The 13,425-nt window shown below is 42.4% G+C and overlaps 2 protein-coding genes across 7 annotated transcripts in view; one reads left to right on the top strand and one right to left on the bottom strand.

The window, feature by feature from the left end:
- The first annotated feature begins 116 nt into the window (after window positions 1-116).
- On the top strand, window positions 117-3,693 carry LOC142974072 (mitochondrial disaggregase-like). Of its 2 annotated transcripts, none has more exons than XM_076116201.1 (6): window positions 117-507; window positions 1,056-1,107; window positions 1,312-2,218; window positions 2,296-2,479; window positions 2,858-3,119; window positions 3,441-3,693. In XM_076116201.1, the coding sequence occupies exons 1-6, from the start codon at window positions 306-308 to the stop codon at window positions 3,640-3,642; spliced, it is 1,809 nt and encodes a 602-aa protein (XP_075972316.1). In that variant the 5' UTR covers window positions 117-305; the 3' UTR covers window positions 3,643-3,693. The 2 variants fall into 2 exon arrangements, with proteins under 2 accessions (XP_075972316.1, XP_075972315.1); XM_076116200.1 differs by having other exon boundaries at window positions 2,855-3,119.
- Window positions 3,694-4,954: 1,261 nt separating this feature from the next.
- Trpgamma (Transient receptor potential cation channel gamma) overlaps window positions 4,955-13,425 on the bottom strand; it is a 49,043-nt gene continuing 40,572 nt past the window's right edge. For 3 of the 5 annotated variants that reach the window (XM_076116193.1, XM_076116194.1, XM_076116192.1), the window contains 10 exons: window positions 12,761-12,898; window positions 11,178-11,317; window positions 10,377-10,623; window positions 9,912-10,041; window positions 8,683-8,878; window positions 8,256-8,447; window positions 8,125-8,166; window positions 7,814-7,997; window positions 7,358-7,742; window positions 4,955-7,221 (listed from right to left, as the gene is read on the bottom strand). In XM_076116193.1, the coding sequence (XP_075972308.1) occupies window positions 6,618-7,221; window positions 7,358-7,742; window positions 7,814-7,997; window positions 8,125-8,166; window positions 8,256-8,447; window positions 8,683-8,878; window positions 9,912-10,041; window positions 10,377-10,623; window positions 11,178-11,317; window positions 12,761-12,898 (2,258 nt within the window). In that variant the 3' untranslated portion in view covers window positions 4,955-6,617. The remainder of the gene's footprint in view (window positions 7,222-7,357; window positions 7,743-7,813; window positions 7,998-8,124; window positions 8,167-8,255; window positions 8,448-8,682; window positions 8,879-9,911; window positions 10,042-10,376; window positions 10,624-11,177; window positions 11,318-12,760; window positions 12,899-13,425) is intronic. The other 2 variants (XM_076116195.1, XM_076116196.1) reach the window with 2 other exon arrangements.

Genomic DNA, 13,425 nt, shown 5'->3' with positions numbered 1-13,425 from the left:
AATGCAATCAACCTATTTCTTTATTTAATCATATTTGCATTAAATAAAATAGTTTTGTTTCAATGTAAATATATTTATAGCTGGCAACACTAAAAAAATGTCATTTATTTTGACAGCTGACAAAACAGACAGGCTGAAATTGGAAAATGATGGAAAAACACAGAAAAGCGACCTAAACTTAAAATGTACAAACAAAACATAACTAGTAATGATGCTGCAGTTGCGTAACTCATTAGATAATTATCTTACCGAAATATTGGATTATAAAAACAATCTATCAACTAAACTGCAGTAAGAATTTTAAGATGTCAATATTTCGGCGATCAGTCAAGTATGTTTTGGTGCTGAGGAGGTCAGCGCGTCTGGCTGGTGTTGTGGCACGGCGTGTACATGGCATGGGTGCAGGGGGTGACCCGGGCAGTGAATATCGGACTAAAGCCAGAAGGTTGATGCTCGGGGCAGGCTCCTTGGGACTGGCACTGCTTGCTGCTGATTTAGCTTTCAATGGTAGGGGCTATCAGACTTCATTAGAATAGTATCAAACATAGCTATTTCTAGGATAAGTTACCACTCCTTGTAAGATGCTGAAACTGACCCTGATATAGCACAATATGAGGTATATGTATACTATTGTATACGTTACAAGAATGACAACAATATTAGAACCTAATATTGATGACCAGGTACTAGGTGCATATTTTTCACTTTTATTCATTAGTTGGCTAGCAATAAGTACATGGTCAAAGTCCAATTCTAATTATACACTGACAATTTAAACCAGTTAGTTATAATTATTTCATCTGATTGCATCATTTTACAAGGTATCAAAATCCAGCTCATTGTTATCAAATTTAATTACTCCAGATGATTCTGACTTTCTTTGCAATGATACTAAATTCAAACATTAGTTGCAAACTAGAGATAGATATGCCAAGTCCATTAAAGAGGGGTAGATTGACACAACCGCAACATGCACAATGTTGTTGTTTTTTGGCTTAGCAAAATTATAGTATATTTTCCAAGGTATATTTCCTATAATCTGTATCTTGTTACAGAAAAACGATTCTTCAAAGCTGCTAAAATTGGAAATGTGGATGAGATACGGGCGTAAGTCCCTTTTTTGCACTTTCATTATTATTTTTACTTCAGATTTATACAAACCCATTACTAAAATAAATATAACCCATTACTATGGGTAGTAATTAATATAATGTTTTATATTATTGGTGTATTGTCACAAGTTTGCATTCTGGCAAGAGATGTGAATGTTTATTAATATGCTTATGTAATTTTTTAAACAAAATTTTACAGACAAATTGAAGCATCAGCTGGTAAAGGCGAGTTGGACGCTGAGAACACTTCAGTTAACCGACGCCATGCACTGGGATGGACTGCGCTCATGATAGCGGCGGCTAATGACCAGCCTAGTGCTGTCCGCGAACTGCTCCGTCTGGGCGCACGACATGATGTCCAAGAGCGCTACGCAGGTGCCTCGGCATCAGCCAGCAGCGCCGGCTTACACCCGCTCGAGGTGCTACAGAGGCGAGAGGACGAGTTCTGTCCCACCATGAACGCGCGCGCCTCTTTCCTCGGCTGGACAGCGCTGCACTATGCAGCGTTAGCCGATTCCGCCGGTTCAGCGAAAGCACTGCTCGAGTCAGGCGCCGATCCAACAGCGCGTGACCACGCAGGACGTCGTGCATTGCACTACGCGCGTGATCCGTCCCCCACACGAGACCTTATCATCACCCACACGCGGCGCTGGGAGGAAGCCGCTGCCGCCGCAGCTGCAGAAGAACGACGTCGTTTCCCGCTAGAGCAACGTCTTAAACAGTACATAGTAGGGCAACAGGCCGCAATAGAAGCCGTCGCTGCCGCTGTCCGCCGTAAAGAAAACGGATGGGCGGACGACGAACATCCACTCGTATTTCTGTTCCTTGGAAGCTCAGGTATCGGCAAGACTGAACTGGCTAAGCAATTAGCGAGGTATATGCATCGGGACGATCCAGCGGCCTTCATTCGGCTGGATATGTCGGAATACCAGGAAAAGCATGAGGTGGCTAAGCTGATCGGTGCACCGCCAGGATACGTGGGACATGAGGAAGGTGGACAACTGACGCGGGCGCTAGCACGACGCGCCGACGCCGTTGTGTTATTCGATGAAGTAGATAAAGCCCACCCAGACGTGCTTACAGTGCTGCTTCAGCTGTTCGACGAGGTTTGTATAACTTTTATTGTATAATATTGTATAGAATTACCTTTTGAGAAACTTTAATTCGTACGTAATTATTACAGGGCCGGCTTACGGATGGTAAAGGCAAGTTAATAGAATGCAAGAACGCGATCTTCGTGATGACGTCAAATTTGGCGGCGGACGAGATCGCGCAGTACGGGCTCAAACTGCGACGTGAAGCAGAGACACGGTCCGCACAACGTGTCGGTCTCGTACCACCTACCAGTGCCGCCAGCGGGGACGATGGTACGTCTTCAAATTCTAATGAAACAGTATACTTTCAGTCGTTCACGTATTATTTTCTATAGTCTTAGTACTCTTAGTGCCTCACAATCATGTTATAACATAGGTAAATGTCTTATGGAGATCCGATACACAATGGCTCCATGTAAACTACTGGTTTCCCAGTAGCATCTGATTAGACAGGAAACCAACTTTCTGCATGGTTGGAAGAAAGGCTAGGCTGATCTTGGAGCCTCACTGCGCACTCACGATGCTTTTGTCAGTACTGTAGAAGGGTTATAAATTGCAATTCTACGCTTATGATTTCTACATATCGCAAGTACTACTTTAACATACAAATAAACTTTGGGTAATGAAAAATCCTCTCCTTGATTTCAGCAGCACAGACACCTGAAGCAGAGGAATCTCTAGAAGTATCACGTCTATTCAAAGACACTGTAGTTCGGCCGATTCTCAAACGGCACTTCGGCCGGGACGAGTTTCTAGGCCGTATCAACGAGATAGTGTACTTCTTGCCGTTCTCGAGGCAGGAGTTGCTGACGTTAGTTAACTTGGAGCTCAAACGCTGGGCTGACAAGGCTTTCGCAAGACATTCTGTTGAACTCCGCTGGGAAGGTGGAGTTCTTGGCGCTTTAGCTGATGGGTAAGTAATCTCTTACTTTTAATGTTGTATTACTACATCAACTATTTCTATTTAAGTTGCACGTTTAGTATTGTAGTTTGTATAGAAAAGACAAGACAGTATTTTTTTATTGAACCACTAGAGTACTCTGATTTTGAATTTAAAAGATACCGGCACGGTTCGTGTATACCCACCATGTTTGCACCAAATAGTCAGCCACTAGGCCCAGTAACTACTAATATCCAAACCACCACCAATTAGTAACAAAGTTAATTACGCAATACAACCCATCATTATAAATTTCCCAAGAAAGAATAGAAGTAATAGCGTATCTGTTGTCAGGTACGACGTGCACTACGGCGCCCGGTCCATCAAGCACGAGGTGGAGCGGCGCGTCGTCAACCAGATCGCGCTGGCGGCCGAGCGCGGCGCGCTGGCGCGGGGCTGCGGCGTGCTGCTGTCCGAGCGCGGCGGCCGCGTCACGCTGGCCGTGCGCCGCCCGCCCTCCGCCGACTACACGCCGCTCGACCTCGCCGCCGCGTAGACCACAGCCTTACTATACTAGTTACAAAAATATACGTTACCATTATTTTTAGTTCGTTTGCCCTTTTTATTTTACCCCTTCGATTGTAGAAAAGTAGACTGAATACGCTTTTGAATTACAGGGAAAATAGCTTTTAATTTATTGGTAAGGCTTTCGACTCGGTAACGCATTAGATATTTTGTGTAAATGTTGTTCAACTTACTTACTAACTATACTCTTTAAAATATAGCTTGATTAAAATGACAGTTCTAAGCAAAACAGATGACACAACTTTGTAGCGACGTCTAACGAGTATTACAAATTGAAACACGAAAAATCTGTCTTGTCTAGCATTATAACTATTTTTTAAATACAGATCCTCAATAAGAAATCAGAATAATTCAATACAATCAGCCTTTAAACTAAAAATCAGTACTATTTTCTTAAGTCTTAAAAATAAACCTAATAATTTTCAACCTCTCTACAAGGCTACGTCATGTTGCAAAAATTTTAGTGAGGAGACACAAATGATAAGAGTAAATCGATTGCTTAATCGTTAATCGCGAAGCACACTATGATACTATTTGTGACCAAGAATTAATAATGAATCTCCAAGATTGTTCCAGCGATTCTGATGATAGCGATGAGGATTATACTGATTTAGGATGCGCACCATTAACTGCGCATCTTATATTACTATCATCCTCATCCCTATCATCAGAATTGCACCATTAACTGAATAATTTAATTTTATTTAACCGTTTTCATTGTTTTATTTAATTGATCCTAATTAATACTAAACTAGGAGAGGTCTCCATGCGGTGTTAAAAGTAGGGCTGATCGTCCTATACGAAATTTCTTAAACAATAAGATTCACAACAACAATTCGTAAAAAGCAAATTCAAAAATAATTTAATCGAATATAATTATTTTAGATTCGATTTTTTCGCTATCGATTTTGATCAATACTTCTACAACCCTAGTCAAAACAGTTTGACATCTGTCATTCTAATCAAGCTATATTTTAAAGAGTATAGTAAAGAATTTTGCTGTTGAACTTTCCTGTATTCCAATTTTACCTTCTATTTATTCATAATTTCATTATTACTGTTGCCTGATAAAGCTAGCTAAATGTTGTTCAACTTACTTACTAACTAGTAAAGAATTTTGCTGTTGACTTTCCTGTATTCCAATTTTACCTTCTATTTATTCATAATTTCATTATTACTGTTGCCTGATAAAGCTAGCCGGAGTTCCACAGGGACCGCAATGAGGGCCTAAACTGTTTCAAACAGACCATTGTTAAAAGTGATTAGGAAATAAAACCACTGAGTGAATAGTGCTTATTTTATTAAACTTCGCACCGTTATATACAAATATAATGTATAAATAAATAACAATTCTTTACAAAATATAATCGATTATGTGCCGGCACCGCGGCCGCCGCGAGCGTGCCGGGCGCGGCGAACAACTAAACACGTGTGAAGGCCTCTGGTCGTGGGGACACGCCGGTGCATGTCCGCCACTCAATCATCAATTATAAGATAAACAATATACACATTAGCAGGCGTACACATTGAACGACGATATGTGCTGTGGCGTGACGGCGTGACGACAGCGTGACGGCGACGTGACAGACCATCACTTACATCTACATACTCGTGTACGTGGACGAACACACGCTAATGAACGACCGCCTACAGATACACTTCAGTCATGATCTCAAGGATACTCCGACGAAGTATACTATGATTGATGGGAAGAAGGCAGGGAATGATTGGAGTGGTAATAAGCGTATATCACTTCTTATATAACTGATGTTATTTGCTTAGGACGATGATGATGATCAAGCAGGTCAAGGAGTGAGATCAGTGGCCATACATTAGCGTAATGTCCAAAACTCGGCGGACAGTCATTCGCGACATCGCATCTACTACTATAACCTGATTGTTCCGTAATGATCCTCGACTGAACAAATGAATGAACTAAAATGTTCTAAATCATGTCGGTACTTCGCCGTGACCGTTCCGAACGTGTGAATAGAATAGAACCGATACTGCGACACCTGTGTATTATCTACTACTCGCCTATCGACTACTTAAGCTAGCGTGTCTTACAAAACGTCAGGGGTATTACATACCGGCATCGGATATTTAGGTAAGTAGGTATAACATGTTTCATTAAAAATCCCTGTTTTATATTGTTCATCCTTACTTAGTATAATAGTAGCACTATTTCACTGTGCGCCGATCGAGTAACTTATAATTGGAAAACTTTCTGGAACACATTATGATTATATTTAGTAACTTATTGGCTATTAGTACATACCTTATGTGGCTAGCTTCTCGTTCTTTACATACCGCAGATTGACTCGAACGTTGGACTAACTAGCGCGGTGGTTGACGCTTTGTCTATGTTATGGTCATATCATTTCCTATCTTGTATCTATCTATGCAAAAATTATATGTATGTGTGCTATTTATGCACAATTTTATAACTAGGTATTGATGAGGCCGGTAAGTTTTGGTTCTATATTTGTAACTATAGCAATATATAAAATGATTTCATTCAAGTCAATCCGCCGCTCACAATTTATTCTTAAATTGTATATAAAATAATTTCTTACATACCTACCGAGTATAACTATAATATACTTATCGCTAATTTAAAATATTTTGTAGCTACTTAACTAATTGGTGTTTGATAAAATATGTCTTCGTTAAAATATTATAGGAAGATTTATTCACTAAGTATTGATAATTATGTCGTGTGTATACATAATGCTAGTACTATATCAATAAGTAGAGTGTCGAGTGCATGCTACCGTTTGTTTCTGTCGTCTCCAAAACACCGATTAATCAATAATAAACTCCCACTTCGCAATAACGAATTATCTACATATTTGTGCGACCGACGACGCTCGGTGACGAGGCGAGCAGGACCCGGCGGAGCGACGGGCGACGACACTGCAGTCTACTGGACAGACGGGGGCGAGCCTACAGCCAGCCGGCGGAGTGGTGCGGCGCGTGGCCGTGCAGCGGCGTGACGCCGGCGAGCCGCGCCAGCGCCGCGCAGCGGGCGCACGGCAGCCCCGCGCCCCCCGCGCCCGGCGCCTCGCCCTCGCCCGCCTCCGTGCCGGCGCCCGCCTCGTACCCGCAGCGCCCGCACGCCTCCTGGGAATCGTCGACACGCATCTCAGCACCGCCCGCCGCCGAGCGCCGCGCTCGCTCGGCCGCGGGGCGCGGGCCCACCTTGTGTGCGTCGTCGTCCAGGCTCGCCAGCAGCGGCTCCCGGCTGCCGCCGCGCCCCGCCACGCTCTCCGTCGTGGTGGACGGCGACACGGCGGGCGGCGGCATCGTGGGCCGCGCCGCCACCGCCGACACGGGCGGGGCGCGCGCCGGCACCGAGCTGGCGCGCTGCAGCGCCGCGTCGGTCGCCGCGGCGGCCCGCGTCTCGGCGCCGGGCCGCCTCGAGTCCGAGAACTTCTTCCGCTTGCGCTTGAGCGCCGCCAGTGCTGATAGCGGATGCAATGGACCGCTGCGTGTCGTTCGTTCCGGGCTACGCTGCGAATCGCTCCCGGAATCCGAGCGATCGCTGCCGCTGGTAAAATCATAATGCAATTAAAACCATATGTCGAAAGAATTAACACCCTCGGGTAAAAAATAGTTATGTATCGGCAACCTCACGTCATCGATGGCGGCGAAAGTTCGTCCGCCGTCCACCGGCGACGACTTACCTGGCTGACTGTCGCGCGTGATCGCAAACGGAGTCCTCTGACCTGGACCGGCCGATGAGGCGCGAGACGCGAGCGGCCCGCGCCGCCTCGATGATGGTGCCCCAGCGACGCTTGTGTGAGGCGGGCTTACGACGCGCGGCAGCGAGGCCCCCGCCCACTGCGCTGGCACCGCCGTCTGACAGACTGGACTGGCTGGTCCGCAGGCGGCCACCCAGCAGAGCGGACAGTGAGGCATGGTGCGCCGCACCGTGTGCTCCACCGTGCTCGTGGTGTAGCGACGCCAAGAACTCGTCCACAGGTGCCAGCGACCCGCCCGGTGCGATGTTAAACCCTTTCATCAATCGACGCTCCTTCTGGCGATTCTTTTTGCCGCCTCCACCGCCTGCTTAATATGAAAGAAATCGTATAGACCTTCGAAAGAGCAAGTAATTAGGATCATCTGGTACGAGTGGTCACCTGGCGCTCCGGCGTTAACAGTGCTGGTGTTCATGCCGGAGTTGCGCAGGATCTCGACGAGCTCGCAGCGGAAGGCGCTGACGTCCTGCTTGATCTCGTTGACGTCGTCCTCGGTGACGCCGCCGCACTCGGCGCGCCGCTGCTGCACCGTCACGTACCGACGCACCAGGTTGCGCATTATTGCCTGACGACGTACACCAATGGACACACGTTACGCTTTGTATGTACAGTGGACCGACAGACAACACAAAGTGCCGGTCCCGTGCTAGAAAGCTGAGTTATCATTAATTTATTGTTACAAAATAACAAACCTGGTAGCGGAAGTCTCTTTCGTTGGCTTGTTTGGCTTTTCTCTGTGGACAAAGATAGGTATTTCATGATTAACAGTTCAAATTATGATCAGCCCTGCACGAAATCCAAAAAGGGAGTTCAAAGGAGGTACCCTGATGGTCCGCATGTGTTCTCTCTTGGCACGCGCATGGCCACACATCCTACGCTGCAGCCACCGCCACGCATACAGCAGGCTCTTGGGCGAGGGCACCACGTTGAAGGGCGGTGGCGCCGTACCTCCTTCCTCAAAGTAACTAATCCAAAGTTTACTACGCGCGAATTTCCACTCCACATCTGCGCGTTCCTGTAATGTTAATATAGTTATCTATTAGAAAATTTACTAAGAAACATACCTATGACTCGTTTATACCGTCTCATGGACTCTTAAACAGTTTATAAATAGTTATATTTAATGTCTAGGAAAACGTCAGAGTGTAAAGAAAATGGTTTGCTGCATAAACCGTTAAAGTAAAGCATTAAATAAAAAAAAAATAAAGAACGAAATGTTTCAAAAAAACTTGATTGAAAATAAGACTCACAGAAATAAGTTGGTAAGAGTGATTCATCATGGCGATGAGCAGGTTGAGGAGTACGATGACGTTGATGACAGCATAGGTGCCGAACATCAGCATGCCCCAGAACCTCGTGAAGATCTTGATGCCGTCCAGCTCAAAGGAATCCAGGTCCACGAGGCCGAACGCCGCCCAGAACAACGTCTGCATCGTCTCGAACAAACTATAAAGAGCGGGGTAAATGAGTATAAGAGTGTGATGTATGTACACACGAAATGCATTGTTCCATAGATATTTTAACAAGAGAATCTAATTGGTGATATATTATTTCAGACTAGGGAACGTTACTCATATTTTTATTTACTACTGGTAGTTTAATTTCCATTCTAAGAAACGTTACTAACTTTTTTGCAAGCTTGTCTACCTACCAGAGGTCCCGACTCGTAATAATCTACTTTGATGTAATCTGTCAATGATATTTTACAACTTCCAAATGGAAGCAAACTTACATTATTGTGTAACTAATAGAAAAAGGAAACAAAAGTCTCGTCATCTGATTCAATTTTATCTTCTTATCAAAAGCTTATAGCGAAACTATGTGATAAGTGCCGTCATTACTCATCGGGCAAGCTTCCAGCCTCCATATAAACACAATATTACAATCCATACATTTTCCTTGTAGCACGAGACAAATAAATGGAGCTGATTATGTCCTTATCATAATCTGCAAGTGTAATACGAATAAAGAAGACGTATAACGTATGGAAATAGCCTATACACTCTGTGAATTGGAGGTCAAAGGATAATAAAGCAAGTGCCAGTGAAACTGTATATAACTGAATGGCTTGGAGCCAAATTACTGGGTATTATAATAACAAGCACCATAAAAAGATATAGTAATATAATATTCAGTTCGCGTGATGAGTTTGTCGATTGGTGTGAGTTTACACACGGATATAATATAGAATGTCTTTCCAGACTACAATTACGTTTGTCACAATGTGAAGAATTTGCCATACAATTAGAGTTGAAATCCTGTAAAAACTAGTCTTCACAAATACTCCACACATATTCCGATGTTGACCTATTTGATTCAAAAGATCACATAAAAGGAATTGAATATTTTGATCGACTTAAAAAAAAAAAACAGAGGACTGGTAAGGCGAAATAAAAACGCTGTTACTCCGATAGATTCGCAATCTTCATGGTTGAAGATAATCTTGGCCATAGAATTATAATAGGAACAAAATCTTTACTTGGCAAATCTTCTCCAAACGATGCACGCGTCAGGGTCTGGTAGAGTGCCGTTGGCTGAGAGTGATGTACCTCCCGTTGTACATCTCTTCTTCTCCATGTCCGCGTAGTACCATAGCAACTGGTTAAGACCTGACGGAAATAAGAAGTCAATACATACTTCATGATGATGTAGTCTCAAAACTACCGAATACTGCAGGATGAGATATATAGAAACAAATAGTCAGAGACAATGAAGAGTTGATTGCTTGTACTTAACAATTTTCATGAGAGTCTGCCTAAACAATTTAAAAGTTGAATTTCATATTAACGACAGCAATATGTTTTGGCCGGGTAATGAATACTTTTTAGTACTTAATTCAGCCGTTGTCAAACATAATAATATGTATTTAAACGGAGCATTACTGAGTACAAAATTACAGTAAATCTTTTATCAATATTGAACCATAACATTAAAAACTACTCACCACAGGAGAAAGCAAAGATGACCAATATATCCAAAACAAAGAACTTAAGTATATCGAGCACCATCCGGCTGAGGGAGACTTGTAGCGGTCCGAGGTGAGGGTTCACACTAAAGATGTACACCAGCTTGAGGCTGCTGAAGATGTTAGCGGCTGAGAACAGACCCTCGGACAAAAGCATCGGGTCCCACGCGTCCCATTTCTCACGGGGCTGGTTCCATTGTAGACCCATCGCCATTTCGCGACGCACCTAGAAGATATCGTTTTGGTTATAAACCTTACCCTTTTTTCGAGATGTAGGTACGTATAGTAAGTTAATAGGAAATTCTAATAATCCTTTCTTGCATAACACTTTTTATGTGAACAGACTGTTGAACTAGTGTGAGCAGTGCTTTGTATGTTATATCTGTTATTGATAATGAACTTTTCAATGATAAAAACATTTTTCGAAGTGATATCAATTTTAGGACACATCGCTCACTTGCGACGACAATGTAATAATTCGAAAAATTCAAATTTTTTATTTTTAGCTCTTTATTCTACAAAAACGCGATATTTTTTACTCGCAGTGTAGCACTAGCAACGATCAAAAGTTTAAAAATGGTAGACATACTGTAAGATTGAGGTTTTCTAAATGTCACATTATTGTCGCAAGTGAGCGACATGATACTCACCTACAGTGGTACTCGGACGTGGGCAACTCAAATAAGACGGTGAAATGAGCTGGATTTATTCTAAAATGGTTGATCAGAGAGAGCAAGGAACCAAAAACTCAAGGAAATAATTATAAATCTTACTACACACCTGACAATGTGAGACGATTCGTAACGCGACAGTGGCGACGTACAGCGAGTTGGTGACGAAGTCTATCACGTTCCACATGTCGTGTACGTACTCTCGCAGCCCCATGTCCCATAGCTGCTTCACCTCGCTCCAGATTAGACCTGCACACCATAAACAACAATCACAATCAACGAATATATCAGCCAGGACTTTTATAACATTAAGTTAAAAAAAAAAAGCTTCGCAGAAAATACCGCCAAAAGAACTTAAAGGATTTTTAACAGATGGACTCGAAAATATTTTACGATATACCGATGTTATATTTAGCATCTATTAAAGCCTGTTTTTTCATTAATTTGCCCTTAATGTCGATCCCATTAAACTTTATGCATTTACTCTGTTACTATTAAACGTACGTGTAAACTATGATTGGTTATACAGTATTTTGTCTTTTAAACTCGAGTAGTGCATTTTCAACGTTGATTAAAAGGGACAAAACACTAAATAACTAACCCCGGTTTCTAAATACATTTAGCGGTAGTTTATCTATTCATTTTTTATATGAGTTAAAACGATAAACCGGGGGTAAGATAGTTTAAATACAGTTTATAATTTCTATATAGGCTCAAATCGAAACTACCAACTTGTATCTACAGTAAACTATTTCCCAAATACCGTAATAGAAAAGCGAGAAAAACAGCTGAATATCACACAAAATCAATAAACTATTCTCGTTGAACTATTTAGGTATCATATTATATAACACACAATCGAGGTAGCAGCTATTGTTGCCAGCTGCAGGCCGCACTAGATAGTCCAGATGAATTTAATGGATTTGGTTTGTTTTACTCGCATGCATTTAGTAAGCAATTTCGACCTTTTCAGGCGTTTTATTGCTGAAAATTACATAACAGCTATCTTTACTTTTATTATTTAGACTTTAAAAAGATAAGTAATATTTTTGTTTATGTATTTACCAGGACAATGTGTATATATAATATGAAAAGTTTATTAAAAAAAACTCTTTTGAGTTTTGATCAAAATGTTCTAGTTTGATCAAATTTTATCATGATGTTAAAACTTTAAATTACTTCGTGTTTCAGTTCCCCACTTTCTATTTCGTAACATAAACTATAAGTTTCAATTTGGTACAAGACCAGACATGGCTGAATATGGGCTCGTAGCCAAGTCGCTACGCCGTAGACAATTCGTAGCAAGCCCCAAAGTAAACACTCTACTGCACTTGTTTGTCATAACTTTATAATAGGGTGTTAGAATTTTGAAATATTATACAGGGTGTTTTCAAAACAGCACTGAGCTATAATACAATACAGAGATTGTCAAATTTATCTTTCTTGTCTTCATATGCGTATATGTGAAATAAATATTACGTAATTTAATACATATTTCTTTTTGTATTATAATTTGGTTTAGTTATCATCGACTACGACTTAAACCCAATTAACGAAACTAACTTCCTATTTCACGAAAATTAACGGATTGTAAAGTGTGCCGAAACGTCAAGCAAAAGCTAGATCAATTTACCGAAGAAGATACCGATGTATGTATCAAAATAATTTGTTTAAAAGTAGTGCTATACAGACCGCTGACCCAGGCGAGGATGAGCCACTCGACGAGCGAGGGCGGAGCCCCGCGCCGCGACAGGGGCTCCCCATGAGGCGTGCCCCATAGCAGCCCTCCCGCCGCCGTCTCGATGCGTTGTGATGCCAAAATTAGAAGAACTGTGAACATTTACACATGTTAATATAACACTCATTACTTCTTTATAATTTCCAGCTGTTTTCTTTTCTTTTTTTCTTTCTTCAAAAGACAACTGCCTCCCTAAGAATTTCTTTTGTGTTCCGGGGACTTTTACAAACATACAAACAAAGGACACAAAGTACAGTAAGACCCAAAACAATTATTTGCGGATCGCACAAATAATTCCGCGTGGGTATCGAAACCGCGACCTCCCGACGCAATGGTAGCGGCGTGGTGACCTAAGCCACTGCGCCACGGAGGCAGTCTGAATTTCCAGTAGTAAATTTTTATTGAGCCTCTCTTTTAGGGACTCCAGATTACAGACCCCGCTGGCCGCTACACATATCAATTTGCTGAATCTGACACATTCAAAACGCGCATCTATATGTCGCATCGATATGCAAGCTTTAGATCAAGCCCACGGGATTGCAAGATCTGCGTGATTTTAATTTTGGATTCGATATTTTATGCTACCGTGTTATCTATCCATACTATCTGTCTGCTACTC

This window comes from Anticarsia gemmatalis, chromosome 7, assembly GCF_050436995.1.
Source record: "Anticarsia gemmatalis isolate Benzon Research Colony breed Stoneville strain chromosome 7, ilAntGemm2 primary, whole genome shotgun sequence".
NCBI classification, from domain to species: domain Eukaryota; kingdom Metazoa; phylum Arthropoda; class Insecta; order Lepidoptera; family Erebidae; genus Anticarsia; species Anticarsia gemmatalis.
Note: the sequence above shows the minus strand (reverse complement) of the source record. Positions and strands in the feature narration are given on the sequence as shown.

Excerpts from the sequence above, each read along its gene's own strand:
- LOC142974072 (XM_076116200.1), top strand. The coding sequence starts at position 306 with ATGTCAATATTTCGGCGATCAGTCAAGTATGTTTTGGTGCTGAGGAGG. Across the intron at positions 1,108-1,311 it reads AATGTGGATGAGATACGGGC|ACAAATTGAAGCATCAGCTG; the intron begins GTAAGTCCCTTT and ends AAAATTTTACAG. Across the intron at positions 2,480-2,854 it reads TGCCGCCAGCGGGGACGATG|CAGCACAGACACCTGAAGCA; the intron begins GTACGTCTTCAA and ends CCTTGATTTCAG.